This window comes from Panicum virgatum, chromosome 3K, assembly GCF_016808335.1.
Source record: "Panicum virgatum strain AP13 chromosome 3K, P.virgatum_v5, whole genome shotgun sequence".
Taxonomy (NCBI): Eukaryota; Viridiplantae; Streptophyta; class Magnoliopsida; order Poales; family Poaceae; genus Panicum; species Panicum virgatum.
Window position 1 is genome coordinate 43,921,556 of NC_053138.1, and position 16,143 is coordinate 43,937,698.

General features: G+C 41.5%; 1 protein-coding gene and 1 long non-coding RNA gene across 6 annotated transcripts; both read right to left on the minus strand.

The window, feature by feature from the left end:
* Window positions 1–934: 934 nt before the first annotated feature.
* LOC120699261 lies at window positions 935–8,968 on the minus strand. Of its 5 annotated transcripts, XR_005685348.1 has the most exons (6): window positions 8,761–8,968; window positions 7,467–7,530; window positions 4,981–5,680; window positions 2,565–4,401; window positions 1,870–1,954; window positions 936–1,281 (listed from the first exon to the last, which is right to left on the minus strand). It is a non-coding gene; the product is annotated as an uncharacterized LOC120699261 (long non-coding RNA). The 5 variants fall into 5 exon arrangements; XR_005685349.1 differs by lacking the exons at window positions 4,981–5,680; window positions 7,467–7,530; window positions 8,761–8,968 and adding an exon at window positions 4,506–4,957 and having other exon boundaries at window positions 935–1,072; window positions 1,161–1,281; XR_005685350.1 differs by lacking the exons at window positions 4,981–5,680; window positions 7,467–7,530; window positions 8,761–8,968 and adding an exon at window positions 4,620–4,957.
* A 1,647-nt stretch (window positions 8,969–10,615) lies between these two features.
* LOC120699262 lies at window positions 10,616–12,470 on the minus strand. Its single transcript, XM_039983189.1, has 3 exons — window positions 11,779–12,470; window positions 10,957–11,359; window positions 10,616–10,855 (listed from the first exon to the last, which is right to left on the minus strand). Exons 1-3 carry the CDS (start codon window positions 11,779–11,781, stop codon window positions 10,695–10,697), a joined length of 567 nt encoding a protein of 188 aa, XP_039839123.1. The 5' UTR covers window positions 11,782–12,470; the 3' UTR covers window positions 10,616–10,694.
* Between the last annotated feature and the right edge of the window lie 3,673 nt (window positions 12,471–16,143).

Consider the following 16,143-nt stretch of genomic DNA (forward strand, 5'->3'; position numbering starts at 1 on the left):
GGGGCTGGGCAGAGCGGCGCGGCGCGGCGCGGCGCGTGGTCCGCCCGCGCGCCGCTTTACACCGCGGACGGAGGCGTGCCGTCACGTTCCGGCAATGATGGCCGCCTGATTAACGAGAGAGATAGAGAGAGAGGGGCCGCAGCGCAGCCCGGGCGCTGCACGCTGCTCGGCCGGCCGACGCGGCAGACAGAGCAGGAGCAGGGCGTGGCAGAGGCCCGGCGGCCGGGGGCGGCTTTTGGCGCGTCCAATCGCCGGAAAGCTAGGCGAGCGGAGAGGAAGGGGGGCCGAGTGGGACAGCGCAGCGGCGTTTGGGGATCCGCGCCCGTGCAGCCCGTCCGTGTCCGCCTGTCACTCGCGCCCGCTTTTCCCACGCAAAGAGGCTCCACGTGCGCGCGCCTGTGGTGCGGCCACCCTTTCGATCGCGACCTGCCTTGTTTAGATATAACGTAACACTTTTATTTGTATTTAATAATTATTATTCCGCTATACATTAGTTATGTTTAAAAAATTTATTTAGTAAATTATAGACAAACTGTATAATTAGTTATTTTATTTAGCTATATTTAATACTTCATATATACGTTAAAAGATTCGATGTATGAGAAATTTTATAAAATTTTGAAATTTTAAAGAGAACTAAATAGGGTGTCTCGTTGTCAATCGATTGATTTTTAGCTTATCCATCAGTCACTCCTTTTTTATTTGCTTCCGCTCAGATCAAGTTAACGGGCCCGCTATTATAGCTGTTGGACCCGTTATTAGGCTTCTTAGGTCTTTTGACCTGGCTGTTGCCTCAGTTGACTAACAGATTTTTTGAATATTTGAACCATCGGCACTCACAACTGTTGTTTGTTTTGTTTCGAATGTTTTTAAGAAATACATGCACTACATTGTTGTATTTGAAATAAATTGCTTTACAAATGTGAAACTCCATAAAAAACAAACAGATAGGAACTTCAATTTACATGCATCAGTGAAAATTTTCAACAAAATCAAATAGGTAATTTCCCTAAGTTTGTGTCTTGTTATATCACAAAGGAAAAGACAAATGCAGAAAAGAGGCTCTGCTTTCCTGAAAGGAAATTAAGATATTAAGTACATGCATAAGATGTTGAATGAGACTACTAGATCGATCTTGACACCAAGCAGAAGAAAGCTACCTATGATACCACAACAATGACAAAGGAGATCAATGTTGAGGATGTTCAAACATGATTATATCTAGAGCAACTGTAAATCTGTAATGTATGTCCACAAAGATTCTGAGCATAACTGATGAACCTGTGAATGCATGAAACCATAAGAAAACAAAAATGATGTCAATTGCACAAGAAATTGTCACATTAGGATTTTAGTTACAAAAGGACAACCATGAAAAAATGGACCATGGACGAAAAGCATGCACACACATATTTAATTACACTTTAATAATAGAAAAACTACAATGATATAAACATTGTGAAAATAAATAATTAGGACCATTGAATGAATCAAAATATTTGCATATTCTCACATAGATAAAATCTTTTCTTAACTATCTGCACTTTAATTGATGGTTAACATAATTTAGAAATAATGGAAAATGACAGACAAGTATAACTATTAAGTACATGCTACCAACCAACACATGGTTATGATTTTATTTAAAACAAACAATGGGGGCAGAATAATTACACACAAATAGACCATAAAAATTTTTGCCACAAAAAATTTAACCGAAACATTACTCTATTTACACTGTAACAAATCAGATACAAACCTACAGGAAAATCAACAAATCAAGCCACAATACACTCAATTGAATAATTATAGACACACAAAACCTACAAGAAAACCCCAAACTAGACACACTCAGAGAAGACAAAATACCTTCATATGTTATGCTTAGTTGCAAACACCTTCTTTCTTGGTTTTATATTACTTGGAGGCAAAATGTATTAGACCCCTGGCTCACCTGCAAGCACACAAACACCTGAGAAAACAAGAGATGATAGTGCAATAATTGACATTGAATTTTTCTTAAAATAACCGAACAAATCTATATCAAGTTGAACCTACAATTGCAAAAAGATACAAGTCCTTAAGGCAGAATGTACAAAGTTTTTTTTTAACTTTATTCAGGAAAACTTACACCAGACTAAATCTAAGTTACACAATTTCAATGTTGTGAATTATGTTATTTAAATATTGTAACCAACTGATTACACATTAAACTAATGACATGTGCTACAATCTAAAACAGTTTCTACTAATCAAGAGCCAATTTCAACCATTAAAATTTGTGGTCCTAAACATGATGTAATACTACATAAGGGTGAAAACCAACAGATACACACTAACATGGACTGGAACTGAAATTTCTCTCTATAAAAATTAAGCACATTGTTCCGACAAAGCAAAATTAAAATACCTAAAATTTTATGATGGTAATCCTACCAAACCCTAAATTGAATAGATGGTAATCCTATCACAACCGAGTCGAGTTAGTGAACACAAATCAAACCCTAAATCGAATAGAAGGTAATCCTATCACAATCGAGTTGAGTTAGTGATGAGATAGGTACCTCAACTCCTGACGCAGGTGCTAGAGCCGATGAGGTCGCCGAATCGCCCCAGGCCCCCAACGCTTCAACTCCTCTTCTCGGCCTGGCTCGGTGATGAGAACAAAGCCCAAATGGATCCAGGGACGGAGTGATCCGCTGCAGCTAACAGGTCGAGCAAAAACTGACCCGATAATAGCTAACAAGATAATTTGCTTGCGAGTAGGCCTGCAAACATATTTTCCATACAGAGCTATCTTGGCCATCCAGCTACAAACAGACATGATAGGGTGTCGACTAAAAGATAAAGAAAATCTCAAACGTTTGACACCAAGCAAATATGAAAAAATACTTGTACAATTTTTTGTGGATAATAAAGTTACATTTACCCTAGACATTTACAGGTACAGTTTCTAAGCTGATATAACAAGCAAAAAGCCACATATCTAAACAAGAAAAATACACATTTATAGGTACAATTTCTAGGTTGATAACAAGAAAAGAAAACACATCTGAAAAACACACATTTACAGTGCAACTTTTTGGTTGACAACAGGGAAAAAAAGCACATCTGAAAAACACACATATTTATAGTGCAAATTTTGGTTGTTAACAAGAAAAAACATAGCTTACAACAGAGGTTTAGAGGTACAATTTTTAGGCTGATAACAAGCAATAGAAAAAGCAATAGAAATACATAGTACCCAGACATGGTTGCTGCATAATGAATAAAAGAAATGATTGATGTAAGTTGCACGCATATTTTTTTAAAAATCATAGTGGCCATACATACAAGATACACCAAAATTTAGGTGTAACTATGTAAGTACAGCATTAGACAACTCTAATTGAAATAAAAAAAAGTCCAACTACCAGAATATAGTGTCACACAAAAAAAAGTAACTCATAAATGTCCAAGAAAGGACCAGCACATCTTAGCAGAAAAGGCATGAGTCGATACACCAAAAATAAAGTCCACAAAGATGCATATATGAACAGATGCTACTAAATATTGAATAAAAGAGGTCCGATTATACCCCTCAAACTAAAAGGTTACATCCAGCAAGAACATAAGATACAACAAAATCATTCTATGTAACTGTAACATATTTAAACTATAATCGGGAAAGAAACTTGAAAAATACCTTGCTTGCAAAAGAAGGATCCTAATCCCTCGCAGTAGAGGCAAAGTGATTTTGTTTTGCTCCACTTGGACGCATATATAGTCACTATAATTAAAAATTGGAGGGGATAAACTAACCCCTTCTAGCTAAAAGAATTGTGAAAGTAGAAACACAAGGCAAAGGGGCCACATAAAAGACACAGTGATAAAGGGGCACTTGCATTATCCTAGAATTATATAAATGGAGAAAAATTACACTGTGAAATAGAGTGAAATATTGCGATTGAGGTTCTTATAGTTGTCTTATGCACAAATTACACTAAAACGAAATAAAAGTGAGGATTCTATCACAATATCATTGGAAGACAATTTAATTATAGCACATAAATCAAATTTAATTATATAAGTGAGAATTTTTTTATACCTATTCAGAAGCCTAGTTATAAATAGCACAGGTGCAAATCACACATAAACACAAGAGGAAATCCTAGAACAGCACAAATCGAGATAGGCTACACATTTATCGGGGGAAACAAGTACAGAACAACAAAAACCGAGATCCAGGAAAGGAGTTGGAATTGCTTACTCCAGGAAATGGAGGGGGAATACGATGCAATGCAACCATGGGATCCATATGGGAGCACGAGATACACAGAGGAGCGAATCGGAAATGCTCACATGCATCCTAGATCTCAAGGGTGGTGAGTGAGCTGCCGGCCAAGAGCTGGATGGCTATAGCTGCAAATCAACAGACAAAACCAAATATCAACCCTAGCAAAACCATCTCGCACACAAACCAATGAGAAATGGAGAAAATAATACTAGCGGAGAAGACTCCTCACAGCGACGAGCTCGAGGCACGAGCGCCATGAGCCGGCTCAATGCTGTGAGCATCTAGCGAAGAACGAAGCCTGAGCGACCTCCTAATTGATTCATTCAGTGCGGCGCAAGCGGACCTCATCTAGGGAGAAGAGAGGAAGGACCCAGATGCAGCCTGACACCCCGGCGCCCGCGCAGCCGCGCCGTGGGACATCCCCGCCGCTGCGGTGCGCCAACGCCATGGGAGATCCGCGCCACTGCGCTGAACTTGCTAGAGGGAGAAGAAAGGGAGAAATGTGAAGGGGAAGGAAATAAATGCAATCCTAGTAACTAGGCGATAGGACTGAACCCAATAACAGTCAAATGGGTGCACCATTCCACAATTATACATGAATCACTCATGACCGCTGATATCTGATCCAACGCATCACATCGTCGATTGAGGGAAAGACAAAATCTCAATCGACTGAAGAGGAGCAAATCTGAACTAAATAAGACCTGAATGAGCTTTCTTCCTCTAGCTTAACCGGGCAGCCTGCATCCCGCCGCTCTGCCGGCCGCCACGCCAACGGCGCGGTGCCGACGCCATTCTCTTGTTGTTGGCCCAGCAGCATGGCGTCCTTGGGATCAGTACATGGCCGCCAACGGGAGTAGTACGGAGTAGAAATCAACCGCTCGTACGCAGTGGGCAGTTCCCATTCTTTTGCTATCAACAACGAAATCGTGGTGGTTGTTCCGGTCTTGTGTCTTCCGTCTTCAGGCTTGTGTGTCGGTTCACTGTGACCATTGAGATGCGAAGCAACAGCGAGTGGTACCACTACCGAATCTGCTCACTGTTCCGACGGTATAACACGCTTGATGGATCTGTCTATATCGAACTTGAGTGTTTCTAAGCATCTCATCACCCAGTGTTTTGTTCTGTCCAATCACATGATTAATGAAGCTGAGAAAATCGGGTGTTCAGAAGCAAACCAATACTCAGATTTGTAGCCACACGATTAAACTCCAATGGCTCAGTTTTGAAAGCATGCCAAGTGTTTGTACTAGTATACATATCTCATGCAAATCTACATGTGGGCACAAACACACACGGTTCGAGTGTGTCGCTGGGTGCCCTCCTCAAAGCTGAGATGGAAGCATATGTCCATACTGTCATATGATGAGAATACAGTGCCTGGACGGGTGGAGAAAAATATATCTACAAACAACATCATATCAAAATGTCACAAAACCATGACATTGCCTGACATTTCAACAGTTACACCATGTTTACATACAAATGACAGAACAATAACCATTGTAATTCTAGCTAGCATGAACTGTAGTTATAAAAAAATGACAATACAATTAGCATTGGAACATAACAAACTATAAGCAGTAACACATGAATATCTTGAAGGCAGGAGCGAAGCCAGAACAAAATGCCATCGGGGTCAGCAGGCCTCTCGTTGAAGTTTAACTGGGGTCTAACATGGTGAAAATCAGTTGGGTATAAAGGATCTGTGGAAATCGTCGGGGTCGGCCGACCCCTACGCCACCACGTAGCTTCGCCCCTGCTTGAAGAGGGAAATGAGAGCAATTACAGTGAAGGAAAAGTTAGGAGCAAGAGAAGTCGAGACCTAACAAAATAAGTAAACCAGAAGTGTCACAAAAAGGATAGGATGGGAAACAAAATGAAATGTTTGAAATGTATCAACAGTCTAAAAGCCATAACTTATAAAGATGACATAGATCGAAAATCACAGAACATTCATTCTACATTTTAATAGAAACATAGCTAGTAACTGTGTAGATCAAATCTTAATAGACAGATAACAAGCTATAATAATATTTTTAAAGAACAAATGCAAATAACAGGTAACAAAATGGTTACAAATTATTCAATGTTGAGCAACAAAATTAAAGGTTGTTTGGAGCTCATTGCAACCAACCAACTACAAATGACAAAAAATGTCAAAGTACAAAAAAAAAATATTCTGTGGTTTCGAAAAGAACTATGTATAATGTAGTTAACAAAAATTGCAAAAAACAGAACTAAATAATCTTCAAAACTGCAACACAAAGATGCCTTAAAAAAACATAATTACATATTCCTCAAAATTATTCTATGGTTTCCAAATTTACAAAATTTTCTGGGAACTATTAAAGCCCTACAAATGCAAATGCCAAATTTACAGATTCAAATCACCCCCACATAATTAATCTCCAAGTAGTAAGAAGCCAGAGACATGTTTTACAATAATCCTTCAATGAATGAAAATAAAGAATAACCATAACAAAGAAATCAATAAGTGGAATGTTATATATAATAATATGCAGGCTAGTATGAAAACATATAGAGAATTCAAAAGAATATATCTACTATCACTCTACTTACATAACACTTCACAAAAGTTTACACCAGAACACAAGCTGGAACTAATAGGAACCTTGACTGTAACTCCAACAAAAAGTATGTGTAGCTTAGAATATCTGCTCAACCAGGAAAATAATATGAAATATAAATACTGATAATAGCAAGTGGACAAACTTTTGGAAGGTACTAGGTTATCAGTAAAGTTCATTTATAAGATTATAAAGCAGATCATCATATGCAGGCTCAAGTGCTACCGAACATAAGGACTAATTATTAAAAACTGCATATTAATTACTAAGCACTGCAACCTTATAATACAAAGGGCTTAGAAAATATACATAATATATAAATGATGAAATAAACAATTAGGTCTCAGGAAAAAAGAAAGAAGCCCACATCATATTTATAGATTTGTGTTACAATGAAAAGGAATTACAGTTCATTTGCACATCAATTACAATGTCGCGCACATTGTCATTGTAGTGTGTTTTGTATGTAAATGAATTAAAACTTTTGACTCCCCCCCAAAAAAGAAAAAAAAACAGGGTAAATAGACATTCATTAGGTAGAGAGCTATGAGATAAGCAAACCACACAATCCATATGTAGATTATTGTTTAGCATTTTACCCAATAGTAATCAACCAACAACCTTCTTGCATCAAACTGAAAACACACCATGCAAATAAATAACCTGCAAAAGATCAGCCAAAATTAAGAACATATGGTGTGGGAATACCAAATTAACAGTGAAAAATACATTGTAAAAAAAATTCACCACGACTGTGTCTAACCCTATATATATATATATATATATATATATATATATATATATATATATATATATATATATATATATATATATATATATATATATAACATAGTTAATTGGGGTGGGTAGAGCACAAATCAGAGTTAACTGAAAAATAATACATATAAATATAAATAAATTGCAGGCATGCATGGATTAAAAACGATCAGGAGGCATGCTAATATGCCATAGTATAGTTTAAAGTGAGCTTCAGAAACCAAACATTTACTCTCGCATTTTGATGGTATTTAATTATTATTTACAGATACCAAAATGTCACTTCAATTATCTGTAAGGTGTATATATATGACAGACGCAGTAGCAGACGAAAAGCAAAGTTCATTGTGTTTGAACCCATATGTATATAACAAATGCAGTAACTGATGCTACAATATTTTTTCTACAGTTTAGAAATACCAAATTGACGGTCATAATTTCACTGTAAAAATTGTTAAAGTTAACTGTATTTGAACCTATGTAGGTACAGAAAAATGTATTGAACAACAACCATGAATAAAACACTAGAAAACTGGACATGCCACCTCAACATACCATTCATTTAGGCATAAAGAAAACAAAAGCATCCCCAATGAAAATGGGACTCACATGCCTTAAAAACTCAGTGACGGATGGGGTGTAAACTAAGACTATTAGACAAATTGATTTAACTAGAATTCACCCTCATTGTCATCACTCCATTCAGCCTGCATAGCTTTTTCATAATCATAAAAAAGGATCACGCCCCTCACCCTTATTCACCGTGCCTTACCATATCATATAGTTCACATAAACATTAAATTAAAAAATAGACGCCTATCCGCAATGCTGAGAACCATCATTCCATCAAAAAAAATCTCTCTTCCCCCTCTCCGCACCCAATCAGCTGTCAAAATGTGCAAAAAATTGAAACCCTAAGCAATACAAATAATAAATTCTAAGCCTGGCGTAACCAGATCTGATTATAATGCGAAAATAGACTAACAAAATCTTATCAAATCGCTACAAACAAGGCATGAACCAATCAAAAACTCAAAAAATTACACGAGACAAAAGACATGGGGATGGGCCAAGATGGGTGAAGGCGAATGGTTCAAAGGGCAGCCATGGACGAACCTTGGAGATGGCCTAGCGCCTTCGCTCGCGCCGCCGCCGTCCGGGCTCCGAGCGGACGCGCCTGGCGCCGCCGCCTCACTACACACGGGATTGAGACGAAGGGGGCAATGAAAGGATGGGTTTTCCAGAAAGAATGAGCTGCCCGTTTTCCAAATCAAAAGGTACACCTGGCTGCCTAAATGGGTCAGATTGTCAGAGAAACAAAAAAAATACATATGCATGTCAGATAGGATGGCAGGATCAGACGGACAAAACGAAACAGAGGCAGCATCGAGCGGTTAAGAAATTCGAGTGATGAGCGGTCTAGAAATGCTCGGGTGTTCTTTAGCTTTCCCCTTATTGATTGATGATTGAATAAAAGCCGAATCTAAAGTTGGGGCACACGGCACATACCCACAGTTCGAAGTCTATCGGCCCATCAGCCCATTAAACTTTCTTTCTTTTACCAGGCCTTTTCTCCTACACCGCCGGCACACTTGATGGCCCAAAGTCTACAGAGCCAAAAAGTTTGAAGGCCCAGGAGCTGGAGCTGCCCGTCTGCGGGAGGGGCGGCGGCCCACAAACGTGAGGAGTCAAATCATCACATAAAATTCAATATCTATTATTTTTTTAGAATAATTTTTTTAGTTGCATGGACGATAACAATTTAAAATTATTCAACAATTAAAGATTATTCCGGAACAATTTTTTTTGTTTCGAAACAAATTTGACTGATTTACATATGTGGGCCTGTGGGACGGTTTAAGCCCAAAACACAGACTTTGCAGTGAAGTGGGGAGGGGGTTGTGCGATAGACGGACCTGTAACGCGCGTTACACCCCCCCCCCCCCCCCCCCCCCGCCCCCCCATCTGGATGGACAACGATTGGCAGCCTCACCTTCTCTCCAAAAAACAGCTTCTGTGTTTGGTTAATTTCTTGGTTTCTACTCCCTCCGTTTTCGATTCTAAGGCGCGCAACAGATTTTTTTTGCTTTGGGGGTATTTGTAGAGCGCATCATCTCGATTACCAGCAGCCTCTCGGTACCCTTCGCACATTAATTCACAAAGTTAATTGGCCCAAGAACCCAATAGCCCACGGACGAATCGTACGCTGCGCAGACCATCTGCCCCTTCATCCAAATCCCTCTCCACCCACTGCATGCTGCGATGTGATTAGCACAGATCAATCAATCAACGCAGCAACTAAAGCTCGCGCGTGCTGCAGACTTTGCCTTGGTCTTTGCGCACCAGTGCCGCACGCCTTATGTCAGTCTCAGTGCAAGGTCATTACACAGGTACCTAGACTGCCACATCAGATTGACACTACCATGACACCACCTCTCTCTCAGTGCACAGGATCATTGCACAGTTTCATATACAACATTAAATTGTTCAATGTTGGTGTGATCAAATATGCCATGTGAAATATGTAACCATTTATAAAACAACATACTAGGAAAAAAAACAACGTACATGATCAGTTTTAAGTAGCAAACTGTACCACGGAAAAACAACACTGAACCATCTACTTTTGTATGCTCCCATATGGTTCTCCAGTTCACTCGTTGAAGAACAAATTCTAGTAATATGTAACCACCAGATAGCACATGTGTACATGAAAAAAAATCCTAATATATTAACTTATTTAGATCAAATAACCACCAGATAGCATGCACAAAAAAGATGAAATTTCATTTGGAATCATACTACCAGACGTACCTGGACAACAATGTGGAAATATAAAATGGATCACGGTTCAGATGCTAGTATGTTCAGTTTCACATTGCAAACCACCAGCATTCACACAAGCAAAATGGATCAGTTTCACATGACAGTATGGTTCAGCTTCACATTGCAAGCCACCACTAGTCACAGATAAGCAAAATGAATCAGTTTCACATGATATTATAGACCAGTTTCACATGCAAGCCATCAGCATTCAAAAATATATTGGATCACAGCAATAAAATGAAAATATAGATAAATATTGTTTCAATTTCTCCACACTGGTGAAGGCACCAAAATAACAGTTCAAATGCAAATCCTTCTGCTGAAATTAGGCTCGCACACAGGCCACCAGCAAAGCCACCACCTTTTTCTCTCCAGTCAAATACCCCTGACAAAGCATATCATTATATTAATTATCGATGATCACAAGAAAACATCATGTACCGAATTATTATGTCCAATACTAATCTCATGCTTCACCATCTGTACCAAATAGCTTCTTCTCCATCTTCTGCAATGTCTTCTCTCGGCTAGCCTTCGCCTCTTCAGACATATTACTTGTGTCTCGAACCAGCAAATAATTGTAAGCTTCAATCAACTTTGCTTCCTTTTGCTCCTGTGCAGCCTGCAGGTTAAGCCTTGAGATCTCAAGTTGCGCCTCTGTCACCTTCTCACGCTCCTTCTTACGCTCTTCTGTTACTTCAATTATTTTGGTTATGTTATCTCCAAGGAGGACAATGCCATCCATAACTTGTTCCGCCTTCCGCTTCCCTTTGCGTTCTGTCTTCGCTGCTGCTTTGCCAATAGGACGTTCTTCGGTGTCATCACTAATGTCAACATGTGCGCTCTTCGATTTCTCTTTCTCAGACTGAGCAACAGATGCACACCACCCCTACACACAAATCGCAATTAAATTCAATGAAATGATAGCAAGTGAAGTAATTACTATCTGTTCTTGGTTATTCCTAAACCCTAAACATAATGAAATGATAGCAAGAGAAGTAACTACTATCTGTTATTTCTTGGGTACAAAATCTTCGATTCAATATATATTAGATAATCTGGTTGTTCCTAGCCATTCTCATGATAGCTAAATTCATCACTACAAAAATTCTTGGCTACAAGACATAATTAAATTAAATCAAGAAAACCAACCGAACCAACACACATTCTTGGCTTCCAATATGTTGCAGATCCTAAACTATTATTCAGTAACTACACAAGTGCTCCATCTATTCAGTAAGATTGCATAAAAAATTTCTGTACAAAATTAATCTACAATGCAGAAACATCAAAGAGTTTAAGGATTACCATGGATTTGGCACTTCGTTTCCAGGAGAAGAAGAACTAGGACCGCTTCCAACTCCACATCCGGGCCAAGATCGACCAGTTGGTGCTGGGGTTGGCGATGCAGTCTGCAGTTGTGGTGCCGGAGGAATTGTGTTGGTTGGAGAAGAGGATGTGCCGCGGCTGCGCTTCGCCGGGACCCCGTCGAGCTTGGGCAAAGACTTCCCCCGCCGGGACATGTTCCTGGTCGACACCGGTGGCCTTCCTTCTCGACGAGCAGATGTTCGGCAGAGGGATTTGGGTGCGGGAGCTTGGGGAAACGGAAATCGACCGGCGGTCGCAGCAGATGATATAGGCGCAGGGGGGATTGGGAGCGACGCAGGGGGAATTTGGAGCGGCATAGGGAAATTGGAAGCGGCGCGAGCGCGGCAGAGGGATTTGGCGGTGGCAGGGGCTTGGCGCGCGAGCGCGGGAGCCAAGCCTGGGAGCGGCGGCGGGATTTGGCGCCCGAGCGGGTGCGCGAGCGGCGGCGGGATTTGGCAGGCGAGCGGGTGCGCGAGCGGTGGCGGGATTTGGCGCGCGAGCGGGTGCGCGGAGCAGGTTTGGGTTGCGGCGCCCGGCGGCGGAGCAAGAGATCCAGGGTGAACGAAGACCGGCCTCAGTGCCAGGGTCATCGGAGGGTCGTGGACTTGGCATCCGAGCCATCAGCGGGTCATGCTAATGACCTGGGTTTCATCTCCCTCCTCTTAATTGTCTTGCCAAATCAGCATTTTTGCTGATATGTCATAGCTTTTAATGATCATGATCCTCTCATGACTCTTATATTGAGATTTTTTGTTGATGTGTCATAGTTTTTAATGCTCATGATCCTCTCATGATCTTTGTACTGACTGACCTTAGAATAAAAAACGAAGGAAGTATGAAAACTTGGAGCGCATTGCCTCCTCGCAATGCCCGCCGCTGCAGGAGCTGGCGCTGGAAGGGCTAATGGGGTCCTACGGTATCGCCGGCCTCTCCATCTGCTTCGGCTGGCTTGAGCAGCTAGAGCTTGCCATCAGAGTCTTCGGGCAGCTCGTCGTCAAGACCCTGAGGCTTGTCAGCTTCAAGGCTTCCAGGTGCTTCTACCCCAACCAGATCTCCGGTGAGGCGGTGACTGTTCCATGAGAGCCACACACATCATGGCAATTTAGCCGCTATTAACTGATTTTATAATCCGGCTGCTAAATGTTTTAGCCCGCTATTTAGAACAATGATCATGGCACCGAAGCTGGAGGAGGTCGTCCGATCTGCCACAGCTCCTACGACTCGAGCTGGGGCAAGAATACCGGATCATGGAGGCCGGGCGCCATCTGCCGCCGTTGGACGTGCACCTCTTCGAGGAAGATCGGTTCAACAGTGTGCCGGTGGAAGGTTTGCTGCACCGGTTTGACACCACTGTCGAGCTGACTCGTGTATGTTAAAATTCCACCGGTGCGTTGTCGTTAGTGCCTTCTTTTAGTGAATACTCTTACTCCTATACGCCGTGGAGAGGGAGATCTGGGAGCGCCTGGACATTGTGGGGGTGCGTTGTCGTCAGTGCCTTCTTTTAGTGAATATCTTTTATATGACATACAAATCTCTTGAGGCCGGACCCACTTACATCTGGTAGGTTATATAGGATATAGACTGCTCTCACAGACCAACACAAGTCTTTTCTGCACACTTTATCCTTACTCGTGCGCACCCATCCCTAAATTGCTTCAGACCAAGCGCGCTTAACCTCGGTTTCTAGAAAAGAAGTTGCAACCTGTTTTTACGAGTACCCTATTAATCCTATAAATTCCTGGACCGGGATGTCACAGCTCTTACTTGGGTTATCATCTTCTTTTGAACTTTTGACACGAAACGATCGAGTACTGTTGACACTATTTTTTGACACGTGTCAAGAAAGGTGATTTATTGAAGAAAGGATTGCCGATCTGAAGGGAAATAGATGCAAAAGGTTAGAATCAACCGATGGAGTCATAGCCGATGAGCCAGAAGAATATTCTGAGAAGATGATGATCCATAGGGTTTGGTGATCGGCCGATAAGAGTTGCCGATGAGTTAGAAGGAAGGAAGAGGAAGTCGAAATCTACGAGGATTTTGATGATTCGGTTGTAATATTTTAGTATAGTTTAAATTAGGAAGTTTTTCTATCTTTTAGATCAAGTAGGATGATTGCCGTAATCGGATAGAACTTGTTGAGAAATTTGCAAAAATGGGACCGCAAACATTGGCCTTTGCAGTTTTGCCATTGGCCCCACATTTCATAGGCACAGATGGTCCCATCGTGTCATTCACTGGGAGTGGCAAATTCACGAGTGGTCAGTGTTTGCAGTCCTAATATTGCAATTTTTTCGAACTGGTTAGCGTAGACTATAAATATCAGTTGTACGGGACCGGAAAAACTTGATACACATCCAATACAACAAACACTTTACAATTCCTTTGCACTTTTTTCGGCAACTTCGCCTTTCTTCTTTTCTTTTCGACGAGTTCTTTCAAGTTGATCAAGGACGCCTCACATTCGAGCGACTTGATTTGCTGGTGAGTTTTCGTTTTACCGAGTATATTTGAGCTTTAGCTACCGGGCATATCGCTGTGGCTTCGTTCAAATATATTCAAAAGTTATTGAGTTTATCTAGGCTTTGATCTCGGGCGCATCGCTGTTTTCTCGTTTAGATTTATTCACAATTTATCGATATCGGCTAGATTTGTAGATTTTTTTCTATGTTTTTTGCCATTATCACATCTATTTGCTAGAAGCATATTAGATCGGATTTAGGTCTTGTAATAACACTTTGTTATCTTAAATGCCGGTTTAGATCTGTTTCGAGCTTGCATCATCTGAGTTACACATTCGTATTTTAGATTTTGTTATACACGTGCAATCGGCAATTCTAAGCTGATTTTGTCGTTTTCCGCATCGGCTGAATCTGCCGACACGCTCGTTTACTACGCACCCGTATTTAATATTATTTTGTCGTCTTCTGTATCGGTAGAGCCTGTCGATACGTCCGCGTGAGAGATATTTGGAATCCTATCCGATACGCTCTCGAATTTAACTTTATTTTATCCCTTGTCAATTACAGGTCAAATTGACTGGCACGCTTAGTTGAGTTTCCGGAGCTTGGCGAACACTTGCCCTCGGATTCCAGTGTGTTGATTTTTACGTCAACACATCTTTTGGCACGCCCGGTGGGACAAGAAACTTCAACATAGTTGAATTTGGTGATCAATCTAAAGTCAATGAAGGCAACTATGTCCCTGTTTGAAACGACCCGAGTTTTCGAACGAAGAACCCGAATCCCTGTATCGTCGTGATAGTCTCTGGATCAGTAGCTATCACATACAGAACTCATTTCAGACAGTAAATCAGTTCATACTTACTTAAAAGAGGTTCAAACATGGATTTAATTATTACAAAATCCCGAGGATCTGAAGTACGAATATTTTGTTACAAGCCCATTAGGCTAAATGGAACAAACAAAAAACAGAAGCGGTAGCTGGTCTTCAGGCCATCCCTCATTTCGAACTTCAACTCCACAGGCAGCACTTGAGCGTAGCACGGGCTTCTAAGCTTCAATCGTACCATCCGTCGATGTTGGCATTGAACTCCTGATCGGATCCTGTATCTTGCCAAGCTATCCCCAAGGACAGGATAGGTTCACGTCACCATCCTATACACGCTTTAAGTGGATGCAAAGGTATAAAAGTAGCCAAAGGATAGGCTGAGGTTTCCTATGCAAGCATATACATATATATGCATAATCATGTCTCTCACCCATCCCAGGTCGGTGCAGGAAACTCCCTCTCCCTGCACCTCATCTGACTCCACAGGGGGAAGTGGACTAGAGAGAGGTAGAAATACTGGGGTTCACTACTCTATGAAAGTGTAGCCGTGTGAAGAGATGTACATGACCGAGTACACAGCTATACATATAGTTTTTACCCTGTAGGGGTTGTACACCTGTACCCACTCGGGTTGCAAGCCGGGAGCGACCCAACTGAGACACAGCCCACAACCATGACTCCCTAACCATGACGGTACCATCCTGCATTCCCGGGGTGGGATACATTCGCCGCAACGAATGTTCCGGGGCTGTGGATCCCTAACCTGGCCATTGGCTTCGAGAATCTCGAAGACTAGGGTCAAAGAACTCAACCGGGCGCACGCACCCCGAATTGGGTGTGCACGGTCTACCCTCTCTTGGAGACAAGGGTCGAAACACTCAACAGGGCCCGACGCACCCCGAACTCCTATGGGCGTGCTCGGCCTACCCTCTCCTTAAACACAGCCACAGTCTAGTACCGCACAGCTAGGAATGGCTGGAACCCCTGCCCATATGGGGGTAAGTGGTGTGCATG

Excerpts from the sequence above, each read along its gene's own strand:
- LOC120699262 (XM_039983189.1), bottom strand. Across the intron at positions 10,856-10,956 it reads GATGGAGAAGAAGCTATTTG|GGGTATTTGACTGGAGAGAA; the intron begins GTACAGATGGTG and ends ATGCTTTGTCAG.